This window comes from Taeniopygia guttata, chromosome 18 (assembly GCF_048771995.1).
Source record: "Taeniopygia guttata chromosome 18, bTaeGut7.mat, whole genome shotgun sequence".
NCBI lineage: Eukaryota > Metazoa > Chordata > Aves > Passeriformes > Estrildidae > Taeniopygia > Taeniopygia guttata.
In genome coordinates, this window is record NC_133043.1 from 2,443,088 (window position 1) to 2,470,891 (window position 27,804).

Consider the following 27,804-nt stretch of genomic DNA (forward strand, 5'->3'; position numbering starts at 1 on the left):
ATGGCCCCGCGCTCTGAGAGGTGGCGGCGGCTCCGCGGACGGAGCACCCGGACGTCGTCGAGGAGCCGCCGCCCCCGCCGCGGGGCCGAGCGGGGCCGCGGCCCCTTTAAGAGCTTCACCTGTCGGCCGCGGCCTCGCCGCGACGCGGGGCCCGGAAACGGAAGCGGAGCGGGCGGGGCGGGCGGCCGGAAGCGGCGGCGTGAGGGGAGGATGCCGCTGCCCGTCCAGGTCTTTAACCTGCAGGTATGTGGCAGCTGTGTCCCGCCGGCCCGGCCCGTCGGGCCTCGCCGCGTTCCGCCGCGTTCCGCCGCGTTCCGCGTCCCTCCCACGCGGGGTCTCAGACCCCTGGTCGGCCGCGGCCTCCGGGGGCGCCGTGCGGCCTTCTCCTTGGGCTCTACGGAGAGGGAGCGGCTGTCGGCTGGCCTTGAGCCCTCGCTCGCCCTTCCGTCGGGTCTGTGTCGTTTCCGTCGCCGTTCGCGAGGAGCAATGCTCCGCCGAACGTCCTCCGGCCCCCGTGGCGTCCCCGCCGCTGCGGTGGCCCCGTGTTTGCTTCCCGCGGTGCACATGCCGCAGGCAGGGCTGCAGTGGTGGCCGAGGGTTCGGTGATACGGCCAGTGAGGAGGAGCTGAGAGCCTCAGGAGCGCCGAGTGGGTCGGTGACACTAGGTACCTGGGAAGGCTATCTTTTGCAAGTTTTAGCAGTAACGTATCTGCCTCAGGGCACGGGGCTTTGGGCAGTGAGGAGAGGATGAGGGACAGTTCAGCATCCAGCTCAGCTCCTTCGTTATGACAGTCCTGTACTGCACCCAGTCCAGCAGCAGATGACACCTATTCCTGCCGAGTACAACAGGCTACTTCAGCTCAGACACCAGTATATCTGCTTGTGTGAGGCCTGGTGAGGTACCCTCAATGAAGTACCCGCTGGGGCTCAGGAAATTTTGGGGAATGGTTGTTTATTATTTGTTCTGTGAGTAGTTTTTAAGTCAACCTTGCATCTTCCTTTCAAAATAACGAGCTTGAAAATGTTTGAGTTTGCTTGTCCTTCTAGGACTTTCAGCCCACTTGTGTTTTTCCTTGTCTGGGAGTTAAGTGAGAAATGCAGACTGCAGACTCTCAGTGTATCAAGACACAGATTGTTCTGTCTCACCAGCTGGAATTACAGTTACCTTTGTAATGATGTTCTAAGGAGTCTGTAATTGAGGGTTTTACTGTGGTAGGCAAGCACAGACTAAACAAACTAACCTTGGCACTTAGTGTTTGTGATATAAGAAAAGATAGAAGGTAGATAAAAGTGAAAAAGTAATGGTCTCAGCATATGGCGAATTAGCTGGTTTTATGCACAGTTTGCCTGAGGGGTGATCTAGACAATCAAAATTTCCTCTGTGCCCTCCCTCTCTTTCCTTCATGGAAAGGTTAGTAAACTAGGAAACAAATGTTTTTGTGCTTCACTTGCTTTTACTTCAGATTTTGGGCAATTTCAGTGGTGAGATATGTATTTTATGTGTATCAGTTTGTGAAAGAATAAGACCGCCAGCCTGTGGCTGAGTGTAATTTTTAGAGATAGGAAATCTGGATCTGCCCTATTCCTTCTCACAGAAAAACCCAAACAAACAATCAACCCAGTCCAAAAAAACCTCAATATTTAATTTCTTAACAGACAGTGAAGTCAGTAAAAATATAGAAATAATCAGATGGAGAATGGGGAAAAGGTGGTTAGCATGTCTGTCTTTTGTGAGATCCACTTTTGCGATTTACACTAAATTAAGCTTCCATAACATATGTACAAAATCAGCATTTTATAAAAAGACAGTCTGCTAAGTTTTCCTCACTTTGTTTCCTCACAGTAATTCCTCAGAGGACTGTTCAGCACACTTTGACTAGGAGGAGACAAAGAATTTTGTGCCAGCAGACCAGTTAGTTTGTGGAATGGGATACAAACTGCTCTTACCTGGAGTACATGCAGGGGCTGTGGCAATGCAGTTGTGCTGAAGTCACTGCATTGGTGTGAGGCCTTTTGGCTCAAAGCAGTGCAGGATATACTGGGAGAATAAAATTCTCTTGTTTCTCCGAAAGAGGCTCTATCTGAGCAATTGAACTCGAAAACTCTAGTAAAATAGTTTGACTAATGGCAGATCCCTGCAGTGCGGACAAACTGTTCCTTGCTATGTTGGAAAGTCTGAAATTGTCATTCTGCATTCTGTTCTTTATGGTTTTTAATACTTCTAAAAATTGTAGCGGTTTTTGCCTCTTTCCCCCCCCCCATCCCCAAATATTATTTCTAAACATTAAAGCAATTTTGAAAGGCTATGGTGAGTTTTTTTGGTACATTTTGCCTTTAGGAACTTCTTGATCTGAGTGTTAACACCTGCTGTTGCTCAGAGAAGAGAAATGGAATGCATATACATACCTCAGATACTTTGTAGAGTCAGAGTTATTGACCTCTTCATTTTTTCGCTTGATAATTTACCAACAGAGATAAACTGCTCTATGTGAATGCTAATCCATGCTACTGCTTGCATTAGACCAAGCATCAGGCTGACTGGTGGTGTTGCTAGAGCAAAATCCTAAGCATATCAAAAGACTGGAGGAGTGGTTTTTCATTTTTAAAATTTAACATGTATTTAAGCAAGTCCTTAATAGATTGAATAACATAGTTATTTCCTGCTCAAAGATAATAAGCTGCTTTTGACCTTGTTTTACTATTTTAGGGTGCAGTGGAGCCCATGCAGATTGACGTAGATCCACAAGAAGATCAGCAAAATTCACCTGATATTAACTATGTGGTGGAGAACCCCACGTTGGTACGTGCTGCTGAGGGCTGTGGATACGTTTCTTGTGTATGGTCTTTTCCTTTAAGAATTTTGAAAAAATCTGTTCTGAAAAATCTTAAAGCTGATTAGTCTTAACCACAAAAGCATCACAACTAAAATTTTAAAACAGTAAATTGTAATGTAGACCATATTTCTGAGAAATTAGTAATGTTTGAAGAAAGCAGACATGGACTGGTCTTACAGACTTTTGAGTTGTTTTGCCCTCCTTGAGGGGGTTGGGTCTGCAGGAAAAGCTGTGCAGATCACAGTGTAGTAGCCTGATTTAGTGTGTCCATTTTCACCTTCTGAGGCCAGATTTTGTTGGCAGGATTTGGAGCAGTACGCGTCCAGCTACAGTGGGCTGATGCGAATCGAGCGGCTGCAGTTCATTGCTGATCACTGCCCACAGCTGCGGGTGGAAGCTCTCAAGATGGCTTTGTCATTTGTCCAGAGAACTTTTAATGTTGATGTGTATGAAGAAATCCACAGAAAGCTGTCTGAGGCCACGAGGTACTAAGAGGCCATGGGAACCTGGGGAACTTTCCTGGCAGAGTTAAGAGTGATGTGCTGCAGTGGAGGACTTTGCATGTAATACCAGCGTGTACCTTACACAAATTGTCTTTGCCCTTAGACTTTAATAGCAGCAAAATGTGTGTTCATGCTTTATTAGAAGAATAGAGCACGGAAGGCATTATCTCATTCTGAAATCTTTGTGCTTTAAAAAGCTGCAGGTAGATATTGAGGTGAGTTTAGTCCTTGCATCAAATATTAATGAACATATTTGTTTTTCCTGAGGTAGATTATGGAGACTTATTCTACATGCTTTATTTTCATAAGTTTATACCTAATCTAAGTCTTTGCCTTGTTTTGGTTTGTTGTTTCCTTTCTCCCCCCTGGTCTAAAAACAGGTTTGCTGTTAAGGATAACCTTTGATATCTCACTTTTCTATCCACGCTTCCCATTTTTGCATTATTTTTGTTGCTATGCTTATTTAATGATTTCTCGTCTGTTTTGCATGGGGAGTCTTTACCATGTGTTTGACAGTATGTTCATCCTAAGATCATTAGGATAATTTTGTGAAGTATTTGTAAACATCTGTGATGCTTGTGTTACTGTTTGCACTGGATGTTTTAGCAATATGTTTCTTTTTCCCCATTACCCTTATTTTCTCTTCCGTCTGTTTTGTGTATGCAGTACTGTTTGTTAGGGTAACATTGCCAGGCACTTAGCAGACTTGTGTTTTGAAATGTATTCAGCCTAATAGCCTTATTCAAATACTTCCCTTTCAGAGAACTGCAAAATACACCTGATGCTGTCCCTGATAGTGGAATTGAACCCCCTCCTCTTGACACAGCTTGGGTTGAAGCTACACGCAAAAAAGCTCTTCTTAAACTGGAGAAACTCGATACAGATCTGAAAAATTACAAAGGGAACTCCATCAAGGAGAGTATCAGGTGAGATGCAAAAGGCTCTACTGGAGCAAGGAAGAGCATTTTATTCCTCCATGCACTTAACATGGGATGTGCCCTTAGGTCAGTGTGTTGAGTTACTTGTTTAGAACAGACTGCCTTTGTCCCTTTCTGAGCATACAGTTCATTGATGTTTTAATTCCCATCCTCCAGGAGAGGCCATGATGATTTAGGTGATCATTACCTGGACTGTGGAGACCTCAGCAATGCTCTCAAGTGTTACTCACGAGCCCGTGATTACTGCACCAGTGCTAAACATGTCATCAACATGTGTCTCAATGTTATCAAGGTAGGAGGATTTGCAGGAAAAGGTACCTGGTGTCTTTGTGATACCTGCTGTGAAGTTGCCCCCCATACTTGGCTCTTCTGTCCGCAGTGATGCGGCTTATCTAAGGAGCGTCATTTATCCATGCCTGCCCCACACTGTTTCTGGCTCTCTACAGGTCAGTGTCTACCTCCAGAATTGGTCTCATGTTTTGAGCTATGTAAGCAAGGCTGAGTCTACACCAGAAATTGCAGAAGTAAGCTCCTGCTCTTTAACTTGCATAAATTTTCTCTTTGTTTTCTGTTTCCAAATTTGTAAAGTGATTTCTTGCTTTTCCCTCTTATGTCTTCTCTCATTATATATGTGTACAAAATCTGACTTATGGTAAAAACGAATACTTCCCATCTTCAGTTTTGCCATATTTCCCAAGACAAATAAGATTAAGTCATCTTGCCACTGGCAAGTTGATTATCAGGGTGAAATATCCTGGGGACAGTTGTAAGTAAAATAGCTTTCATACTGCTTGCTCACTACTGGTTTGTTTTATGCTTTAGCAAAGAGGAGAAAGAGATAGCCAGACACAAGCAATTCTCACCAAACTGAAATGTGCAGCAGGTGAGTGAGTCCTTCAGCTTCCTGTATGGTTTGCCTGTCTTTCTACCTGTTAGCTGACCATAGGGCTCTTGGGTTTATTTTTTCTCTCATATTTGACAGACTTTGTATTTCCATACCAGACATGCAAAATTTAATTAAGCTGGTGAGCTAGAACTGCTGTTTTTTGCCATCTCTTTCTTCTCCCTGAGTTTCTTCAGAGAGGATACCTGTGTGAGTCAATGTAGTTCAAAGGAAGCTTGATACAGTCTGAGGATCTTGTTTTATTTCACTAAGTGAAGGCACTAGCAACCATGTGGGGGCCTTTCCTATTCCCTAGATTTTTCAATTTTCCCTAATTTGTATACTGCCATAAAAAAAGGACTGACTTTTTCTGGTTCCTAGGCTTGGCCGAACTAGCTGCCCGGAAGTACAAACAGGCAGCAAAGTGCTTCTTGTTGGCATCATTCGATCACTGTGATTTCCCTGAGGTGAGGACCAAGAGGGAGCTGTGTGCAGGTCTTGGAGGGGATGCAGTTATTCTAAGTATTAGGTTGTAAAATTCAGATTTTGTAGTTATTCTTGTAGCATTCCTATATAGTTTGGTGGTGCTGTGAACAGTGCTGGTTGGTTGGTTTGTTTTTGGTTTTTTTAAGTCTCTGTTCTTGGCTTTTCTAAGTGTTCTATTCTAGATCACATAAGAGTTACCTGTGAGATGTATAATTCTGTGTTGTTCAATCAAACAAAACCTCCTGAAACTCTTAGCAGTGTTACTGCTCTGGCCCTGTCACCCCACACTATGGGTGAGAGCAAGCTGAGTGCTTCCACTGCATTTGATAAGGACTAATCTTGTCACTACTTGAAAGAAAGGCCTGGGGTAGAAGACTCAATGCCACCCTTAGGCCATTTTGGTAGTTAGTGACAGCTTGCTCTCTGTCTTGCCCTCTCCCTGTAGCTGTTATCTTCCAGCAATGTGGCTGTGTATGGTGGGCTCTGTGCCCTTGCTACATTTGACCGTCAGGAACTGCAACGAAATGTTATCTCCAGTAGGTGAGTGATGCCTTGAGTGATGTTTGTATGTACTGGTTATCTTTTGGAACATGGGACTTTGGTTAAGAGTGGATTCTGGCAGGAGTATTTCTCATACAGGAGAGAAAGAATCACTGAGCCTTAATTTGGCTTTAGCATTAGGTGTTGTTTCACTGTACAGAACACATTGGTTAATCACAGCTGAAATTTTCTTAGTTTAAGTTTCCTGCCCAGGTTAAATCCAGCATCTGCATAGCCCAGTTGTCTGTCTCCATCAGTACTTCATATCAGATACTAAATCAAGGGACACAGTCCTCTGTTGAAGGGAGCTGTTGGGAGAATTTGCCTTCATGTTGCCCCTTGTTCTGGTGTATGTTAATCATTAAAACTATTTAGTAATTATTAGTACACCTTGCCGTGTAATCTACCTATGACATACAGAAGGTTAAGAGATTTGCAGTCTTGGGAAGAAAGTGGATATTGAGTGTCATAGATTGAATTGCAATGCACTGAATTCCTGTCAGCTGGATGTACAGAAGCAGTAATCTTAAATTGTTGTGGAAAAGGGGTTGTTACCCTTTTTTATGGGCTGATATGTTGGGTGAGATCCCAAGGTGTAAAAACCTGTGATGGTGAACTGGGAGTATGCTAAGTAAAAGTGTACATCCCTAAGATTTACCTCACTCACAATAGCTTGTTCCTCTGAGAAATTGGCATGCTCGGCTTGTCAGTGGCATTCTGTACTTAAAGAGGGCTGTGCTTTCAAAGCAGACACAGAGCTGGCCAGCACAGACTACAGTATGGTATTTGTTTGCTAGCGGTGTATCCTGATTTTGACCTATTCACATTCATGATTTTGTTCTGTGTGGACAGCACTTCTACTACTTGGTTTGTCAAAAGTCTTTTGTCTTCCTTCATCACAGCTCTGATGCTGTGCTCTATCTCTCTGTGTTCCAGGCTCTCAGCCCTGGTGAAAATGGGCTGTCTGATCTGTTAGAGGGTAAATTCTTGGAATCTTCAAATGTTAGTGAGAGTTTTTAACTTTTTGACTTGGAGTGATGAGGTTATGGGGTATTTATGTGGCAGGTTCCAATATCTGATCACTGCCATCTTTATCTGTAGCTCCTTCAAATTGTTTTTGGAGCTGGAGCCACAGGTTCGTGACATCATCTTCAAGTTTTATGAATCTAAGTACGCTTCATGCCTGAAGATGCTGGATGAGATGAAGGTGAGTTTCAGGACAGCAGTGCAGAGCAGAACCTAAAAGTTCCCTTTGCCTAGCCTTTTGTGAGAAGCAGTGATTGTCAAAAGTAGATACTAAATGTTCAGCTCTTCTTTGTCTTCTGTGTCTCCTGATGTGGTGCATGGAAATTAGGAGCAGTTTATTTGTAGAGAGAAAATATAAACATTTAAAACATATTCCTAATTCCTTTATTCATTATTATTTTATCATATTGTTTTGCTGTACTATAGTATTCTTAAGGTTTAAGTATATACATAAATGTTTCAGAACGCAGGAATAATATGTTTTTCCAGATTGCATTACAGCTTCTGATGTGCTTTATTTTTTTGTACAGGACAACCTGCTGCTAGATATGTACCTTGCACCTCATGTCAGGACACTTTATACCCAGATTCGAAATCGTGCCCTTATCCAGGTAATTTTCCTTTCATCCCAGAGGTGGATAAACAGGGAGATAGGCCATTTCTTTGGAATTGCTTTTCCCCTAGTTTCTTAGTGGGTGGAGAGTGCAACTGAATATTTTTTTGTTCTTCTTCTTAGTACTTCAGCCCCTATGTGTCAGCAGACATGCGCAAGATGGCCACTGCTTTTAACACTACAGTGGCTGCTCTGGAAGATGAACTCACTCAGCTGATTTTGGAGGGACTGATCAATGCCAGAATAGACTCTCACAGTAAGGTGAGTGCATTTCACCCATGGATTAGAGACTGAACAGGTTTACTAAGCTTAGAAACTCTCCATTCCTGAGACACTGGGAAGGTGCATTAATCTCTTGCGCCTGGTGTGTTCAGTAGGGGTGAGCTATGTGTGACCTCAGGCTCCATAATGCCTTAGCTGTGTTCCTGCTATGGAACCCTGGCACAGCTCCCACAGTACAGCTCTCTGGATTGGTTACAGATTCTGTACGCTCGAGATGTAGATCAGCGCAGCACAACTTTTGAGAAGTCTTTACTGATGGGCAAAGAGTTTCAGCGCCGTGCCAAAGCAATGATCCTGCGAGCCGCAGTCCTGCGCAACCAGATCCATGTCAAGGTATGGGCATGCTAAACAGATACTTAAAGGCAGTGTTAAGATTTCAATTTTTTTTTAAAGTAAAACTGTGAAAGTTGGTGAATTGAAGATTCTGGAAGGGAGTGAGTCTATCATGTTCCAAATTGGACAAGTTCTTAGAGTAGTAAATACTTCATATATGAAGAACAGGTGTTTCTAGCCAGTAGATTAACCTGCTTGTACAGCTCAGAATCTCCTTTGAAGTTTATATGGTTGAGTTAATTCTGAATAACTCCTTTGGCCCAGTCCTTGATAGACATATCTTTTACCTTCTCAATAAAGATTGTTTGAAGTAATTTTTTCAGCAGAGGAAGTAACAAAAGCATTAATTGTTAGGAGTATTCCTTCTGGATTGCAATTTGAAAAGGGTGCCTTTAGGGAGGATAGTCCATCTGCACAAAATGTATTCATTTCTATAGTATATTAATCCCTGTGATTACTAAATATCAGCTAGGATTCAATTTCTGGGGTCAACAGCACCTTGTACATGTAAATTTTTACATGTACAGTAAATAAGAGTGGCTTAAAAGTTCTGGTTTGGCTCTTTGAGGAAAAGTTTTTGTGAACTGTAGAAGTTGTTAATATAAAACCATCATTAATGAACCTGGGGGTATGCGCTACCCCTGCTGCCATCCTGCTGTGCTTCACCTGTGCTTTATTTTGTCTCTCAGGAAGCAGGCTGCAGAATATTTACACATCACTAACTAGGATGTGTTTTGGTCTTGTTGCAGTCTCCTCCGAGGGAAGGTAGCCAAGGGGAGCTCACTCCAGCTAACAGCCAATCCAGAATGAGCACCAACATGTGAAAAACTTCGTGCACTACCAAAAGAAATGGTCCCTCAGGACTGTACCCAGTTTCTCACCCACTAACTGCTGAGCTTCACAAACTGTCCCTATCTCCCTCACTTCTTGCTTGGATTGAGAGAGTCAGGGTTGGTGGTGGATAATATGAATATTCCAGTAACTTCAATTCTCCTTGAAAAGAAATTATTTTTAAAAACAGCATCCCTGCAAATGGGTCATCATTTCAGTTTTGTTAGAAAACCTTCACTCTCCTTCCACCACTCCATAAAGAGCTGTCAGGTTATCCATACAGATGCTGAGTTGAGAGTTTTTCAGCTGCTAATAGTTTTCTTGTTTCAAAGCTGCAAAAATAGTTAGTTGAATGGACAGGCACGATATAAGATGAATTTTGCTGGCCTGATAGTATTGCCTCAGTTTTGAGCAATGCTGAGCTTTCTGTTTTCCAAATAAACTTTTGAGTGCATTGCTCTCGATTATGGAGCTAGAGTTCTGATGGGGGAGATTTCCTTTGAGAAACTCTTGGAGAATTTTCACCTGTACCAGAAAACATGGCATTGCTTCCATGCATTCAGTCACAGACCTTTATTTTAGGATTTTATGTTTACCTGCAGCCAGGTTCTCTCTCTCTCTTGTCTCTGTTTTCAAAGAACTGTTTCCTGATGTGTTTCCCTCTTGTGTGTGACCTGGCTTTAGGGTCCAGTGTTATCATAGCAGTAAATCTCTACTTCATGCAAATATTGCTGCTTGCCCAGTCTTACTGCCATAGTGTGTGATGGTTTCCCCACGTGTGCAACAGCTGTTTTGGGCAGAATGGATATATGCCATAAAACAGCACTCAAGTCTTGTGGAAGCCCTAAAAAGAGTCAGTCTAGTGCCCACTCTCCAGGTGCATCTATTCTGCTTTTCCTTTTATAAAGGGGTCAGAGATGGCAACCCAGTGTGTGTGTGTGTGTGTGTGTGTGTGTGTGTGTGTGTGTGTGTGTGTTCTTCCTGTGTTCATGAAAAGAGATATGCACTGAATTTTCTGAAGTCACTGCAGCCTTGTATTAATCTAATCCATAAAGCAAGCCGAGAATTTTGATCCAGCCCTGACTGGCCTGGCAAGTGACTACGGATGTTACTTTTAATGTGTTCATGCTTTTTTTCTAAAAATAAGTTGTTATATCTAGTGCATTAAACAGCAGGATTAAAAAACTTCCGAGTATTTGGAGTTTTGTGTTAAAAAGCTGGGGTTTAGGTGTTTTGACCTCAAGCCATTGATTTTTTGCTAAGCTTCATAATGTTTAATAGGCGATTGTATTTTGTTTCTGGTCTGGTTGGAGATGCAGCTTGGATGAACTGTAAAGAAAGTGCAGTTTGAAGGAACATTCAAACAACAAAATTCCTGTAGCAACACTGGTTTCTCCTGGCTTTCCATACTTTTTATTACTTAGGTGCTGAAAATGGAAGCAGTAGTTTCTATGAGGTCTTTGGTTACATTTAGCATGGAAAAATTCTCCCATTTTTGAGGGAAGAACTTAGTGCTGAACATCGCTGATGGCCAGTTTAGTGAGAAAGGCAAGTTGGGTCCTTGGATAAATTGCTGTACATCATTATAAGAAATGCAGGGAAAGTGCTGTTATGCTTTCTGTTTGTGCTGAAGGAAAGCTTTTCAGTCCTAAAATGATACTCAAACATTCTTGCTTTCTTCCCCAGATGGGCCAATGATACTTTTTATAAGTGCTCTTTAGGAGATGGTTTTGCATCCCAGTGAAGTGCACCATGCCAGTTGGCTGTCTGTGCTCCCGCTTTCAGGATTTTTATTTCATTTATTTATACCTGTCCCTTGATGGAGGAGTTCTGCTGCAGGACTCCTAAGTGTCTTGAGCTGACTGGAATCTCTGTACTTCCAGACACCAGCAGCATCACACGTCCCTCAGCAGCCACAAGGGGCCCACAGGGTGGCAACAGCAGTTTCCAGCTCTGGCTGTGGCCTGAGGCCATTCTGCAGCATTGGCAGTTGTGGTAAGTTTTTGTCCCTCCAGACAAAAGTGCTTGCAGCCTCTTTGGGAGTGATTGAGCATTTCTCTTTTATTACCTTGGCATCAAGGATGCTTTGTGGAGAATTACTGACGTGTAACTCTCTCCTTTAACTTGTGAAAGAAGCTGCTGTTGCTTTTGGATCTTGTAAATGGGAGTCAGAGCTGTCCAGGCACATTTCTTCTAGACATTGTCCAACACCTGCCTCAGTCCTAACTGCCTGCCAGCCTCAAACCCCACAAAATACAACACAGTGTGGATATATTTCTAGGTAAATTGCATTCATAAGCAGTGTCCCCCAGTAAAAATTATTCTTAAATTTCTATGTAATTTCCCAAGTAATAAATGGCAAAATAGTTACTCACATAGAATGAATTTTTAGTGATTCCCAGTGACCACCAAGGTCATTCAGTGGATGAACTTTTGTGGAATGTGTAGTGTAGCATGTTGATGTGTCTAAGATATGATCAGAGGGGCCCATTCATATGGATTTAATGAACTTGTGTGGTACCTTTTTGTTAAGGAAATGCCAGTGGTAGGTCATGACAGGTTCCTCATGCAGCGTAAATCCTGCTTTCTTTACATAACCTTGCTAGGAATAAAGGAAAAGTAGTTGGAAAGAACCTTGTTCTTTTGGCAAAGGCAGTTTTAATTAGCACAATCACTCTAAGTGGTAATGTAGAAGCTGCCACTGTGAGATTTGTGTTAGAATAGTTTGGGGTGATTGGTAATTATCTGCCCAGAACTTGTCCATCACAGTGGTCTGTGTTGCTAAGTTTTGCAAGGGGAGGTCTGTTTACAGGTGATTATGGACTATGGCTGTTGCAGCATCATCTGTGTACTGCTTTTGGCTGAAAGGTGTCAGTGGGTGAGGGAGAAAAAGCCAGAGCTTGGCCTTTGCCCCAGGCCATGTGGGTGTGATCTGTACATCTCTCCTGCTATTCTGCAGCAATGGTCTCAGCATTGTTCCATCCTCTGGATAGCTCCAAAAACTGCCACTGAATACGGTATTATTTCTGATATGTGCAATGTAATATAAACTTTCAGGGAAAAAAAAAAGAAGAAACTTTAATCTGATGAAGACCCATCGTGTATTGGTAGGAAGTGCTTGTCAAGCACTGATTCCTTTTTCTTTTAAAGTCTCAGCTAAATTAATTTGATTATTTGAGATTCTTCCACCATCTTCATTACTCTTTATGAAGCAGATAGCAGTGTGCTGCACAGGACAGTGCTCTGAGTATTTTTTTATACCACCTGCTTGTGACAGCTGAGGCTGAGACAAGTCAGTGTTTCACTGCTCTGGTATTCCATCAGCTGTGAATTTGCAGTAAGGGGATAAACACCAAAGTGGTGTGGAACTGACTTCTGCTTCCTCTGATGCTGTTAGAGAATAAATAGGGATAGGATTACTGTCTGCTTTGCAAATGAACTTTGTACTTAAAGTAATGTTATTTTGGCTTCTGTGTTTTTAAGGATCTCTGAACTCCATTCAACATTTCATAGGGTTGCTGTGTAGCTTTAGATTCTCTCATAGGATAACTTGATTAGGCTAAAGTAGTTAGAAAGGGGAACAGAAACTGGCTAATAGGTATGTCAAGCTCTAAGAGAAAATGTACAAGATTCACTAATTAGAGCTTGGTGAATTCATAATGCAATTAAGTCTTTGACATCAAAGAAATAATTCAAGCTTAGGCCTTGGTAGAGTTACTAAAGCTACAGACTGAAGGACAGCTGCATTAGCAAGAGATGGTCTAATTCAAACAAGAACTCAAGTGGCAGGACCTGAAAAATGTGGCTTAGCTGGTAGATCAGGCTGGGTATTCTTTTTGTCCCTGACCCTACAGGTACTACTGTTTCAGTTCTCTAAGCCTTCAGCTCTAGCTTTGTACTCCCTGTGCCTGTAGTTGATCTAAGCGAACCCTCTGCACTTAAAAGTTTGTACCCCATAAATACGTGCTGAAATCTCGGAGTTTCAGTCTTCGTTTTAATGCACTTTTTGTCTTTAAATTTTTTTAAAAATCCTTCTCATAATTCATTTCATAACCGGTTTCTTAAATAAAGGCAATTAGCTTTCTTTTTTGTCAGGTGAAGTATCCCAGCTTTTTCTTGTGTGCCTCTGAAAATAATTTAGATGTGAGAATCCATTTTCCTGAAGACTGAGCATCATTTTCAGCATCATTCTACATTCAGGGCACTGCCTACTCCCCCTACTCCATGAAAATTAAATAGCGTATATCTCCTTAAAGGCCTGTGAAACAGAAACAAAATAGGCCTTGACCTTGCTGAGCTGGCAAACTACAATTTTTTGATTAGAGATAAAAAGAATAATTAGTATATTGCCTAATCTGAAAGTAATCCCTTGTTGGTGCAGGTGCACTCAGTGTAAACAGTAAGTGGTTTGGCTTTGCTCGTGTTGTAATTGGGCCTCCCAAGTTCACAAGCATTGGTTAGTGAGCCGTGGCTCATCTGGACAGCTTTGCCTTAGTAACTGCAAGGTTGGCGTCTTCTTGCACACCTGCTGAAAGTTCAGGTTGAAACTTTTTTCCATTAGTGTGGTGATTTGTAGCTGGATGCACAGAGGTGGATCTATGTTGCAGTGCCAAACTGAGCAGTTTTTCAGCCCTGTGTCAGGAGTGTGGCAGCGTCCAGCCATGCTTGGACAGGAGTGGACAAGATGAGGTCTATCTGCATTCCTCCATTGTGCTTGTTAAGAAATGCCTTGGCATGGTGGGGAGGGACAAGTATACCTTAAATACTAATTCTTTATGGAAAAGTATCCAAGTAGTACTCTCAAGTGTAAGGCCGTTCCTGAATTTAGGAGCCTAAAGTCACCTTGACTGTTCCTTCACATTGGTGATTCTGTAATGAGATTGTATTTGTGAGAGGGAGGGGTGATCTAAAATCTCTCTGTGTGGGTAAGAAGCTGAATCTCTCACAGCCCCAGTTCTCTTGTGCTGGAATTGGCTGTTTTGCCTTTACTTTGAGCAGGAGAATGAGCTTTCCTATCTTTTTGGGAAACTGTAAGTGGGGAGAGGTCAATTAAACAGTTTGAAATTCTAGGATAATGACTATTTAGGTTTTGTACTAGAGGAGGGGGAAACAGACCAGGAAACTCAGAATACTTGACAGCTTTAGCATGTATGCCTGTGTGAGGGAAGAAGTGGACGATTTCCACGAGGTGAAAGAGGTGGTTTCAAGCTCCCGTCTTTAAAAAAGGCATGTGTAGGACCTGCATCTGGTTTTGTCACATGTCTCTCAGAATTTATCATTTGTGAAAGACAAATGACCACATAATGAAGTATGAGACTTTGAGCATGGAAATATTAATGGACTTGGTTCCAACTTCCCACATATTTTTAGACAACCTCTGTTAAAATAGTAATTTCATCCTCCCCCAACCTTTGGCTCATAGAAGATTGTTAAGTTTGATCATACTGTAAGAAACTAATAATTGTTAATGTGGATATAGCAAGATCTAAGTTTTACATTCACATTTTCCAAGTACTGCTGCTTTCCTTTCTACATTAAAAATGTGGCCTACCAAAACACAAACAAATGTGACACATTTTCTGTTAGTGAGGAGGTCACTGACATTGCTATTTTTAGCATGCCAGAAGGCTGTTCTAATACAATACATTTAGTCGCCAGTAGTAAAAAGAAAACATTAAGGGTTAATGAGCATACAGGAGGCAGAGTGTAATGGCAGCTTACAGAAATTGTCTCCACTCAAAAATGCAGCATTTTCAGTCTTTCAAACACAGCATTAGATATTTAATTGCATCTCTTTTATTTCAAATGCAGGATAATTCCCTGAGTAAGCAGTTTTTTTACTTAAATAAAACTTTTCCAGAACTTAACCATGTGGAAGAAGTTCACACAGATGACAGTGAGCTGGAGATGGCACATTCTTTGGCCCAGGGAAGTAGTGTAGTGGTCTGGCAGGAGCTCTTGGACTGTTCATTTCCAAAGCTTCACCCTGTACTGTCACCAGCCTCCTTCAGCACTGCTGTCTCCCCCACCTCTGCATCTCCTCTCTGACTGATCTCTGGGGTTTGAATTCCTCTTTGACTGTGCTGCCATGAAAGGGATTTTTCATACTTGGTCTTAAAAAGTAATCCATGACCTGAAAAAGCAAAAGGGGGAAAAAGGCCCAAACCAACATCCTGAAATGAGATGACTACAGTGGTAAACAGAATACCTCATTCCTTAAAAAGAATGGGTCTTTACAGACTGGGAACTGCATCCCGAGGTATTGGAAGCAGGAGCAGTGATAGAAGGAAGAGCAGTCTTTTAAAATGGTACTACAAACTTTTAGATAGCACGTAGCATTTTAGGTACTGTGTAGATTTTAACACCCACCTACACCCCATAACCCAAAGATTAAGTAATGAATATACACGAGAGATTGATTATATGTTTCCTTTATGCCTGGAAAGGTCAGATATGCTTACCTGGACAATCTGCTACCTCCTTGAATGCTCTTTTCTTACAGCATCCTCGGCACATGTTAAACACACATTTAGTGCCCTGGGTTGGGATAGCGGTATAAAGAAGCTTTGTCAGTGAAAATAAAATTGTTACTGTTTACTATAATAAGTAACGATACAGCTCTGCACTTTCAGATCTTCGGGGAAAAAACGTGTACTCAGCCTAATGAAGATGACAGAGTTGATGTCATACTGGACGCTACTCACTGTTTGCACATAAAGAACAAAAAAACCCCAACCAACCAAAAAAAAAAATCCACATTCAACTTGTGCAACCCCCACAGCCTGTTGGGCAGCCCGAGTTACCCACCACAAGCAGCCACATGCCATAAGCCCTCTGGAACAAGCATGAACACATTTGGTGCTAATGAGCTGGCTCTAGTTCTCTGCAACATGAAACACGGTGCTACCATCTGCAGTTATGCCTACAATATGTTACCACCAGAATTACTTCCCTACTTGCATCCTAAAATAAACCTGCATATGTACTAAAGTATAATGTATGACCCTTAGGGGACAGCAGCAACTGAGTCTTGGCTAACTGATGAGGTGGCAGAATGAGCCTGGGTCTCTGAGGTGCTTTGCTGACACACATTTTAGAAAAGAGAGTTGATATTGTTAGTTGATATTGATTTGTTTATTGTTTACATGGTTCCCTTCACCCCAGTCAGAAAATTCTTCATGTTTAGGGAGGCTTTAGTTGAGTTCCTTCTCCTTTTTCTTCTCCACACCTCCACAGCCCCCACCCCATTTCATGACATGGCTCAGAAACACATAATACAGGGAAAAAATAACTAGAGGCCTAGTCAGAAGATTTCAAGAACTACCTGCAACATTACAGTGATGCAACAGCAAAACAAAAATAAGTCTAAGTCTTGGTGCAGACAGTCTTGGTTTATGCACCAAGCAATGTCATCTGGATTAGCTATGAAACAGGATGGCTTTGAAAGCAGGCCAGTCTAGTGCTCAATGTTTTCCCAGTAATGATCACAGGAAAAAAAAAAAATCTGTTTCTTTCAGTAGCTGCAGCTTCAAATTGAGCCCCAGCTGGCTGCCACTGCTTCGCTGCAGTAACAGTGTTACAACAGGGAGCAACATCACATGGTTGTGTTGCAGGCTCCCCTGCCCCCTGAGGTGTAATGCTAATTTTTTAGCCAGAACACAAAATTACTTGCATCTTACACCCCACTTTACAGGTATATTAGCAGCAATAAATACACTCTGCTCACACAACTCAGCAACACCACCCTATCAAGCAAACAGCTATGTTCCCCATGGGAAAAAATAAACAAGCAAAAGCAAAATGAATTCTTTGCAAATATCAAAATATTTGAAATTTCAATACAGAACCTGTAAAACCAGCTGCCTCATTTCACATTGCTAATAGTGAAAGTCAATATTAATCTGCTGCAAAAGCAGGACTGAGGATGAGAAGGTGCTTAGGCTTGTTATGATCAAGGCAGAGATCCAAACACAACACAAAACAGAGCTGCAGATGCTGCAGTGCTGTCCCAGTACAGACCCCTGAGGGACACCATGTGTCACCTGTCTCCATCCAGACATTGCAGGATTGATCCCTTCATGGACATTTAATTTCCATTTAACAGAAATGCTTTTACGGACGCTTGTACTGACTTACCTTAGGGTTTCCACATTGATCACATTTTGCATACTTGGCTGAGAGAGAGAGAGAAAGCTGATTTCACTAATGGTATTTTTATGTGGAAGAAGTTAGAAAAAAACCAGAACCAGACAAGGCTTGGTGCTTTTCTAGCCAGAGACTCTTTTTAAAATAAAAATACAGTACCTCAAAAAACAATGCAAAGGTAAAAGTACTTTGAATTTTTAAGTGCCTCTATGCTAAAATCCAAACATTGAAAATTTTAATCCTCAAGTCAAGCATAAAACTGGAGGACAACAGCTTAAAATTCATACAAAATTTCAATTTCAAATGCTAGTGGCAGCCACAATGCAGTTTGTAAACTTTTGATCTTAAAAAGATGCTTAAAATCAGTGACCTACTACTTTGATCCTTGTTTCCTTTACTAGTGAACCTTATTTGAATCACGTTACCTGCTATTGAAATTTCAATAGCAACAATTCCTCCTCTTTTCAAAGAGGTTTCTACAAGTACACACGCCAGGAAAATTCTTAGCGGCAAGTTATGTCAAAGGTGGTATCAGCATATCTCCATACATTTATGCCAATGAATGGAACTTACGTTTTAAAGATGGATCAAAGCTTTTATTTGGATTTCTTAACTTCTTTTTTTGTTTATTCTTTGACAGAAGCTCAGAATTTCCATCTTCCTCTTCTTCCAGAGCACGTTTTCCCCGCGCACCTTTTTCCATTCCACTTTCTCCATTCTCCCTGCATCTCTCCTTTGGCCTGAAACAGTGAATTTCATCATAAGTTGCCTGGAGGGAAGATGTAGCTGTTCCCTGACCATTATTTTGGTTTACAGAAATCTGCGTAAACCATAAACCTTTCTATCACTGCTACAATGAAGTGTCATTGCCCTTAGAAGTGGGATAGAAAAACCTAGCTTTTTTAGTTAACAATGGCAGTTAATAACAGAGACACTATCAGACATAACAGTTAAAGTTGACCAATTAAAGCTGACAATTAAAGTATGTCAGCTAAATTAGGCACATCAGGTTCTTGTTCTCAGCTGCAGTGGGATTCCTAATTTTTACTTTCCAGAGAGAAATTTGAGAAGGATCCAAAGGAGAAGATGCAAACAATGAGCAACATCCCCACAAACAAAGCAATAACTAGGAAACAACCAAACTAGAAAAAAAAAAATCCTAAGTCTTCTTCAGTCTTTTTTTTTTTTTTAGTGAATGTAAGCTCCTAGAACAGAATCAGTGGCTGATACTGATGGTATGGGTGGGAAAGGCCTATGAGTACCTGTAAGTATCAAAATAAATAACTCACCCTGGCCTGATGTATGGCTGACAGATCCAGTGGAAAAAAGGCAATCCTTCTTTTGGCTTTTCTCCTTCTTTCTGGTTAGCTATTTCTTCCTGCAGCATAGAGTTACAGTCAGTCTTCCTGGAGTTGTCAGAAAATACACTAAATAATACTTCAAACTCCATGAAATCACAAACTGAAATTTAAGCTAACAATTACTGACACTTACATATAGGCAAAAAAACCATCTACTACCACAGATCAACTGAAGCACATTTGTAACTCCTAAATCAACTTTATCTCAGATAAAGTTGTCCAGGCTTAAGGGGATGCTACTATAGCAAGCTACGAATATCAAGGTTAGCAAGCCACAAAGTCCCAGAGAAGTGACTAATGGATGTCAACTCTATAACATACTTGGTACATTCCCACCAAGTGCAGGCAATGCTGTTCTGGGAGATTAGGGCCAATCTTGGTACCTGGCATCGCAGTTTCAGCTCCCTGTTGACATCTACAATGCCATCTAGAGTCTTCACTTTTGCTAATTCTTCACGCAGCTGCTGGTAAACTTGAAGCCTAAGGCAAAGCCCAAACATCAGTTATATTTAGACTGCAATCAACTAAAAATAACTGTAGAAATGCATTTTATACACTTTTCTTGATTATTTTATTATAAATTTCTTGATTAATTTGCCTTTGGCAGAAGCTTATATTCCTCTTTGTAAGTCCAGAGAAAAGCACACATGTCTCTTCCACATAAATACTCGTCAGACAACCAAGGTACTTTGACAAAAGCTAACATGAATGTACAGTGCATCAGCTGCTTCTCAGTAACTGCCCATAGCTGTGCTCTTACTCCACAATAAATGCAACAGCACTTTGCCGCACAATGAACAAGGAGATAGTTAACTTGTGTTTGCCATGGAGTGTTTGCACATGGGCAATTACCACATTGCAGCTGGCATGCTGTGAGATCACACCCTGGCTGATCTTGTGGCAACTTGTTCATTCCCCATGCCCTGTTTCCCAGATATGAAATAAAGAGTAAAGGCCTCAGCCCACACCTTCTCCAGCCAGGTCCAGGAAAGAAAACTTTGCAGGATACTCATTCTGGCCAAACAAATCTTAGTCCAGAAAGCCAGACGCTTTCTAAGCAGGATGACCCCTGAAAACATTAAAGAGTTCTAAGGAGATACTCACGTGTGATGCCAGAGCTTGAAGAGATGAGCCCTAACATAAGACAATGGACATGGGTACTTCCGCACTATCTCCAGATACTCCTCAGCCATCTCCCACACCAATGGGTTCCGGCCCTCAAACAAAGCTGGGTTATGAAGATTACCTTCTAGGGAACGAAAAGAAATACTCAAGCTTTCATTTCAGGATTGAAACAAAGGCCAAAATCTCTGCTCTGGAGTTTGATCATCTCTTTTGTCATTCTACAGCCACAGACACATCACCCACAAACTCTCAAAAAGAATACAGGGTCTGTAATACTCTAATCTGACCTTGGGATACTGTATTTCACTATGCAATTCCTGACTGTGCTGAACAGCTCAAATCTAATTAAAATGCTGTTTCTAGAAAGGCATCTAACCTTGACAGGAAGACAGTAAACCAATTAATAAATAGAGAAATCACTGCTTTTGTTACCCAGCAGTTAAATACTGAAATGACAGGTCTCTTGCCTTATGTCTGTATTGATATTTGTCTGGCCCAAGTTCACAGATACAGCTTCTCACTGTGCTTTTCTCCACTGGCTTCATAAGTCTTTTGTTAACCAGTATTCTCTAAAACCAAGATTCTACAACCGTTCTTTAATTGTGTGAGTGATTAGAAGCTTTTCTGATGCCTATCCTAGCTCTTCCTGTAGGAAGTTATGTCAATTCTTTCTTGTCCCAACCCAACATGAACCACCTGCAGGAATATTAACCCACAGATGCACTTAGTTAATTGAGAACATTCAAAAAACTTTTCCATTGATTAACAGATGTCACAAAAATATTCCAGGACAACAGGAGTCCCATATGCCTCCCATATGTCAAGTAATTACATTTGAGCTCAATGAGTCAATGGTATTGCAAGTCCAACATAACGATTCTTAACAAATCTTAAGGGATCCCTATTCCTGGTATGTGATGGCCAGTATAAAACAAGGGAGAATGGCCACTCAGCTGTCAAGCAAAGCTGTTCACCAAGTCAATCTGACATAAGTTTTTAATAAATATATATGGAACTGCTAAGGGAATAATAAATAACTCATATTTTTTACCTGCACTCATGACACCATGTACTCCTGTCTTACGGATGCATTCTTGCACATCGCTGAGACACTGGATGTTTCCATTTGCAAATACAGGAATGTTTACAGCTTTTCTATACCAATGAATAAAACAGATGCATAAAACTGAGAATTAGAGTCAACCCAGAAATTCTCCTCCTGTCACATAAATTTGTTTGCTCTTCAGTGCCACTGTACACTCTGTTTAAGATCCAGTGTGCTAGCAGGAATCCACTAAGACTGGTACTGCTTACTAACCTTACAGCTTGAATGTGCTCCCAGGATGCCACGCCAGCAAGTGGTCCTTTCTGTTCTTTAGTACGGCCATGCACAGTCAGCAGCTGGAAAACAACATTACATTTACTTTCCACGTGTATGAACCACTGGAATAAATCCACTGAAAAAAATTTCCTTTCACTCCCTACACTTCAGAGATGCCACTGAGTTCCTGCTGCTATTTCAACAGTGAAGGGAGTTTAGCAACACAGAAAGATATCAGCAGCTCACCTACTGTGGCATGGTTTTAGACTCCTTTCATCTTGCTATTCCATGGCATGACAAGATTCTATCATGGGAGAACCTACAGGTTTCCTTTCCTTTTCCTACTTGATTCCATTAGTGATTTACTTTGGAATTTGTGATATATTGATCTAGCTTTCTCCTCAGCTGAAGGTCCAAATAATGTCAGTACTGTCTCTAACTATAGATATCTCTTCCAATTTAATTGGAATTAGAGATGCTGCCTATTTCTAGATGCTGCCTATTTAATTGGAGTTAGAAGGCTGCCTATTTCTTCTAGTGATACCTTTTGATACCCTTTTTCTTCTACAGTACTGTGCATTTCATGCATTCACACTTGCCTCCTGCAACAGTATGTGAAGATTGAGATGCTCAGCCACAGTGAAGGATGCTGCACAGTGCAGTGATTACAAGAGACTGAAATCACTCTGTCTTTCGTACCACACTACTGACCTGCAGCCTGGGGCTGCAAACACACAGGATCTGTCTGCATCCTGTTTGCTCTGTCTGCAAAATAATGCAGCCTATTCAAGAACTGGTGAAGAACAGGTCATCAGATATTTTACACAAAGATACGTGTCCGGTGCAGGAGTAGAGGGAGCAGCTGCCTTCTTACCTGGCAGCCAGCTTTCTCCAGCATCTGTGCATACTTCACTGTCTTGTCAATGTCTGGGAAAATGCGGATTTTGCATGTGATGGGAACAGAGAGCTTCTCGTTAGCCAGTAAAACTGAGAAAGATTGAAAAGACAGGTAAGTGGGCTGCACAATGCTATGAAGTGTCTGCTCTCCTCAAGATCTGATACTGGGTGTGGTATGGAAGAAGTCTAAGAAGTTACTGCTATGCAGTTTTCACAGCTTAAAAAATCAGCAGTGTCCTCTGCAATCTTTACTGCATAGTTTAATCACGTAACAGTAACACACACATGAAACACAAAATCTGCACCCTAACAAGATTGCATAAAATAGTCACCCATTTAATAGCCCTAATGCTTCCACTGCATTTGAAAGCCCTTTGTGAGGGCTTTCAAAGACCAGCCCCTCACAACTTAATTATTGATACAAGTTTATTATCTTCATAGGCTATTGTACTCCTCCAACATTAACATTTGCTTGTCTACCTTTCCCACAAAAGGTGATTCACTTCTTTGCAAATTATCACCAAAAAAAATCATTATTAGTAGAGTCTTATCCATGGCAAGCAGAGTCTTATCAAATGAGGTAGGCTGTGGATGCAATCAAGTAGTAAAGGTAGCTTATAGAGTCAGGGCGAAATCTAGAACATGGTAAACTCCCAGTCCTTACACAGGACATGGAATCACAAAAATACCAAAAAGAGAGCTAACAAAGAGAGCCAGCAGGAAAACACTGAGTAATGTGTTTGAAATTCTCTTATTTTCCAAGAGCTTGGATTTACAATGTAGGAAGTCACCTGCTGTCTTCTAATACAAATCCTGTGAGCTCTAAAGAAAGCTACTTCCCATCACCCTTTCAAAGGAGCAAGCAAGGTGTATTCAGGTGCAAGCAGAAAAGAGTGCTCCACCATTTTAAAGGCAGTGAGGGAAAAAAGGAAGAAGAGGACAGGCTAAGACACTTCTCTTACTAGATAGCCTGGGTTCACCCAACTAGATGACCTTCACACTTTGAGGCTATTCTGACTTGCATATTTCTCAACAGCCACATTACATGCTGGGCAAGGATGCACTGTCTAATCTTCCAGGTTCTCAGCAGTGTCTTTGTACCAAACATCACTCAAGACTCCCCAGACCACTGGGAATGCAAACAGAAATAGGACTCTCTAACTTCATGGTTCCAACACTTGCTTTGAAATGGGATGAAGGCACATTCTCAATTCTACAAAATGACCAAAACCTTGCTTTTTTATATCAGTTACAAATGAAATTTTTTAAAAAATATGATACTGTTCACAACAGCTACTGATAGACTGAAAATAACCTACAAAAATTAGGAGAAGAAAGGCATAATTTGCTATGTTCTGGACAGAAAGAGTACACGGAGTTGACCAGAAAAGGGCAACTGTGGCTTCCAGCAGAAACACGACCCTTGGCACCTGAGAACTTCAATGTGAAAAAGTAAGGCACTGGGGCCTCTACTGTTTCTAGAGCTGGAGAGTCACTAAACTATCATATGAGACTGGAACTTAATTGATTCACTTTCACCTGAAGTCTGTTTCAGGTACAAAAGTCTTTTAGCAGATCTAGTGTGAGTTTGCAGTGGGATACCATCAAGTATCTTGAGGGTGCCACTGGAATACAGCATGAAATAAAAAAAATAAAAGAACAAAAAAGAACCGCCCCTTCAAAACCCAAACACAACTCTGCCCAAAGAAATATGATGCACCTCCTTTCCCCCAAAATCCCTAGACCTCCTCTCAAAAATTAGTTCATCCTATTCCCTCTCTAAATACTTACTCATTCTCTGAAGAAGATCCCACTCCTCTTGCAGAAATGCTCCATAGTGACCTATGATAAAAGAGCATATGACAGATTTGTGCAGAAAAGTAAGATCCTGAAGCACAGTTTTCAATAAACTCTCACAAAGATCCAGACACTCATATGCCTCACTAGCAGAAACATTGCTCTGTCCTGCCCTAGCTGGAAGAGTGGGATCATTATGTTCTCCCTGCCCCCCTAAATTTACAGGATAAACAAGGAATACCCACACCCGACTTTCACTGGAGCTCCTCAAGGCTGATGTGTTGACACTTGCAGCTCAAAGTCCAACTTCTAAAGGTTTATACCAGATGATTAATAAATCCTATTAGGATAACAGATGATCAGACTGAAAGATCTATTTGTACCACTAATAATTTCCTATTAGTCTTCAAAAGATATTTTAGAAGAAGAATGGGCAGTTACTGAACAAATATTTTCTCAATACCTTAACTGATACAAAATTTTCAAACACTGGCTCTGGTTTTCAAACATGCAGTATCTAAGGGATTCAGCATGTGTCATCCTCTTCTACACTACTGTGAAAAAACTCTGCACGTATCAGGGAAATAGGAGATCCTAAGGGTCTGAAAGATCTAATTTTAAGTGCAGTTTTTAAAAAATAGACTGAGCAAAAATCATAAAGAAAATCAAGCTCTTACTAAAAATAATGTTTCTGAAGGATATTCTAGACATAGGAGCTGACACTTCAGAGAAATTAGAATTAGTTATATCTAATTTTTGCTTTAGGTACTACAAAAAGCCTTACCTGCTACATTGGGTGTAACTAAGTACTTCAGCAGTACTGCAGCCTCCCCAAGGCTTGATTTGGCCCTCTTGATATTTTACTGCCAACATTCACATTTGAAACACCATTTCCAATTTCTCTGCTTATCCAGGATTCAGATTTGCACATACCTCTCTTTGCAATCATTTGGGGGCAACCCAAATTTAGGTCTATGGCATCACAGTAATCCTGAGCCAACAGTGCTGCTTGGACAAACACTTCAGGATCATTGGCACAGAACTGTGAAAACCAAAGAGAAGTGGAATAATCAGGCAATAGCTTTCTTCAAGTACTGACAAAACGTGATGACGTAGTTATGAAGCAACTACCTGCTAGAGGAAAAAGGCAAATATACACAGTTAATAATACCAAACACTATTTCTCAAAATGATCAAGGCAAGCCATGTGATGTAATCTTTTTGGATCTCAGCAAAGCATTCGATACTGCTTCTCACAGGATGGCTCTGACAAAATGCCCAGCCCACAGCTGGATAAACACATTGTGTGATGGGCAGACAACTGGCTCATGAGTCAAGTGCAAGGGGTTATAGTGTGCCTTGGTTTGAAAAAACAGGAGTTTGTAAACGAAGGCAAGAGCCTCCTGTGAAATGGAAAAGGTAAACTCCTTCTTTCTGAATTACTACAATTTCAAAATTAAAAGGCTCTCAGGCAAAGATATGGGAATGGGAATAACAGTTCTTTACTGGAAAAAAAAGAACTAAATAAAAAAAATGTAATTACTACAAACAAAATTACTAATAGAGTCAGAAACCTCACACCCTAAGGAGTCAAGGTGTTGGTAATAGTCCAGTTAAATGGTGGCTGCTCTTCCTGGAGTGGCAGATGAAATGCTGCTAAAGCAGTGATCTTGTAGAAGAGTGTAGTGATAGAGTAGATGGGCCTGGTCTTCCTCTGGGGATCCAGTGGGGAAGAAGCTGCTCCTCTGGGAATCCAGCAGAGAAGAAGCTGCTCCTCTGGGAATCTAGCAAAAAGGCTGCTCTAATGTCTTAAAAAATGCTGATTTTATGCAGGTAGGGATGCTTGGCTCCTCCCTCTGGGTGGAGCATCTCACAATGGATGATGCAACTTTACCAGTCATGCAGTGAGTCATCCAATGGTCCATTAATAGAAGATATCTCCCCGGAGGGAGACATTGTTTTTAGAAGAAATAAGAAAACTGTTTAACTTAAGAAGAAATACCTGCCCTACTTCTAACAGATAGCAAATAGAATACATGCTTATCTTATAAGCCAGGACATAGTGACTGGGATGACATTAGGCTGGTGACCGGTCATGCCTAGGGCTCCATCTTAGATAGAGCCAGAGCTCTTTAACAGCTCCATACATGACTTGTAACTCTGCTGACATTTGTAACCTTGCTGAGGATACTAAATTGTGAGGAGCTGTCTACACCCCGGGAGGCACAGAGGCCCTGGAAAGGGACCATCAGAGGGCTAGGCAATCACGGACTATATGAAGTTTAATCGACAAGCAGCCTATTCTGAACCTGGGACAGGGTGACTCTGCATGTATGGACAGACAGGGGAACAAAAGGCTGGAGAACAGTGCTGCAGAAAGGGACCTGGGGGTCCTGGTTGATGGCAAGTTGAATATGAGTCAGCAGTGCCCTGGCAGCCTCTAAAATGAATTGCCATGGAATGTGAAACAGACACATGGGCTATAGTCAAATGCTCAATTTTAACTGAGTGTAATTAATATTACATTTAAAACACAGTGCAAAAAGCAAATTAATAAAATAGGTTATTTTGAAGCTTCTTTGTTGAAGAGGACAGAGACAAACTATTCTTCTCATTTATGGTTTTAAACAGATTTTCTAAACCTCATTTTTCACAAAAACCAATTCCATCATGTCTTTAATAAACTTGAAAAAAATGTAAACACTTCTGAGCAGAAGGTGTTACTTAAACCCTATAGCACTACATAAAATTATAACTGACACCAACTAAAATAAAAAATTTGCTTTCTATGAGACAACTGAAATTATGGAAAGCCTCCAATCATATAATATAATGAGAATGTTAGCACAGTAAACAAAATCTTCAGAGCAGGCTGAGCTCAAATGTACCTCTGTCTAATCTAATTCCAAGACTCTGTGACCAAATCTTTAAGGACTCCTGCACATGATCAATCCAAAGATTAGTTTGTTCCATACTTTATATCCAATAGCGGCCAGTGGGAAGAAGGGTAACATAGCAAGCTCATAGCAACTGATCCTGTTCGGGTGGTGTCACCAGGACACACAGCTCACTGAGCTGAAGATCTGTGACATCTTTCTAAGATTACTTGAATTTCCACCACTTTTATTTTTCTGTGTCAAAAGAGATTATCTCCCACAGAAGAAGAATATATGAGATGCTGAGATTTGCTCATTTGGTCAGAGCATGGTATAGCTAGTAACACTAAGGCTGTGAGTTCTACCCCTGTATAAACAATTTACTTAAGAGTTGGACTCAATGTACTTGTAGGTTGTGGATTTGTGGGTCCCTTCCAACCCAGAATATTCCATGATTCTGTGAAAGCTGTACTGAGACAGATCAAAGGTTAACACCAAAATGTCTAGGGAACAGCAGAAGCTGAAAAAGTGTCTTTATGGACTTTGGAAACAGAAGGTGTGTTTGTTGCACCTAAAGACCCTCAAATGTTTTCCTTCATTTGCTTTCTAAACTCATGTAATGTTTCAGAATCCAGCACATCGCACAGCAATGAATTTCACAGTTTATAACTACCACTATGCTTACTTGTTTCCTATTCATCATCTTCAGGCCAGTAATACTTCTACAGGCTTCTCTTATCTCTCTCCTCAGTCAAGGAAAACAATTATTTTCCAGGGTAAATAGTCCTCATCCATTTAACTGCTCCATGTGTGTAAATCAGTCATTCCTCTGCTCATGACAACAGTCTTTGCCTGCATTATTCTCCAGCTCCACAAGCCATTTTCCCTCTTTGGCATAGAGTGAAATACCTTAACATCACACAGTAGTCAGAAGCAGAAGCAACACATGCTTTAAAGTCTGTCCTATTTTCCTTGTGTTTTTTATCTATAGCTAAACACTGAGCTCAGGGTTT

At 41.3% G+C, this 27,804-nt stretch overlaps 2 protein-coding genes across 5 annotated transcripts in view; one reads left to right on the forward strand and one right to left on the reverse strand.

The window, feature by feature from the left end:
- Window positions 1-16,259, forward strand: GPS1 (G protein pathway suppressor 1). 3 transcript variants are annotated; one of them, XM_072937134.1, is made up of 15 exons: window positions 1-243; window positions 2,708-2,800; window positions 3,138-3,319; window positions 4,099-4,263; window positions 4,432-4,567; window positions 4,722-4,799; window positions 5,098-5,158; window positions 5,540-5,625; window positions 6,090-6,184; window positions 7,286-7,391; window positions 7,741-7,821; window positions 7,947-8,084; window positions 8,304-8,438; window positions 11,153-11,264; window positions 15,902-16,259. In XM_072937134.1, the coding sequence occupies exons 1-15, from the start codon at window positions 1-3 to the stop codon at window positions 15,931-15,933; spliced, it is 1,743 nt and encodes a 580-aa protein (XP_072793235.1). In that variant the 3' UTR covers window positions 15,934-16,259. The 3 variants fall into 3 exon arrangements, with proteins under 3 accessions (XP_072793235.1, XP_072793236.1, XP_030143382.2); XM_072937135.1 differs by lacking the exon at window positions 15,902-16,259 and having other exon boundaries at window positions 11,153-12,345; XM_030287522.4 differs by lacking the exons at window positions 11,153-11,264; window positions 15,902-16,259 and adding an exon at window positions 9,188-9,995.
- The window catches only part of DUS1L (dihydrouridine synthase 1 like), a 13,675-nt gene continuing 913 nt past the window's right edge, over window positions 15,043-27,804 (reverse strand). Inside the window, exons 2-13 of one of the 2 annotated variants that reach the window (XM_030287527.4) lie at window positions 24,849-24,957; window positions 23,910-23,960; window positions 22,096-22,148; window positions 21,219-21,301; window positions 20,952-21,055; window positions 19,880-20,024; window positions 19,159-19,255; window positions 18,704-18,792; window positions 17,988-18,154; window positions 17,406-17,443; window positions 15,731-15,806; window positions 15,043-15,402 (exon numbers count right to left, since the gene is read on the reverse strand). In XM_030287527.4, coding sequence (XP_030143387.1) covers window positions 15,251-15,402; window positions 15,731-15,806; window positions 17,406-17,443; window positions 17,988-18,154; window positions 18,704-18,792; window positions 19,159-19,255; window positions 19,880-20,024; window positions 20,952-21,055; window positions 21,219-21,301; window positions 22,096-22,148; window positions 23,910-23,960; window positions 24,849-24,957 — 1,164 coding nt within the window. In that variant the 3' untranslated portion in view covers window positions 15,043-15,250. Of the gene's footprint in view, window positions 15,403-15,730; window positions 15,807-17,405; window positions 17,444-17,987; window positions 18,155-18,703; window positions 18,793-19,158; window positions 19,256-19,879; window positions 20,025-20,951; window positions 21,056-21,218; window positions 21,302-22,095; window positions 22,209-23,909; window positions 23,961-24,848; window positions 24,958-27,804 lie in introns of both variants that reach the window. The other variant, XM_002197322.5, reaches the window with a different exon arrangement.

Excerpts from the sequence above, each read along its gene's own strand:
- GPS1 (XM_072937135.1), top strand. The coding sequence starts at position 1 with ATGGCCCCGCGCTCTGAGAGGTGGCGGCGGCTCCGCGGACGGAGCACC. Across the intron at positions 4,264-4,431 it reads TCCATCAAGGAGAGTATCAG|GAGAGGCCATGATGATTTAG; the intron begins GTGAGATGCAAA and ends CCCATCCTCCAG. Across the intron at positions 7,822-7,946 it reads GAAATCGTGCCCTTATCCAG|TACTTCAGCCCCTATGTGTC; the intron begins GTAATTTTCCTT and ends TCTTCTTCTTAG.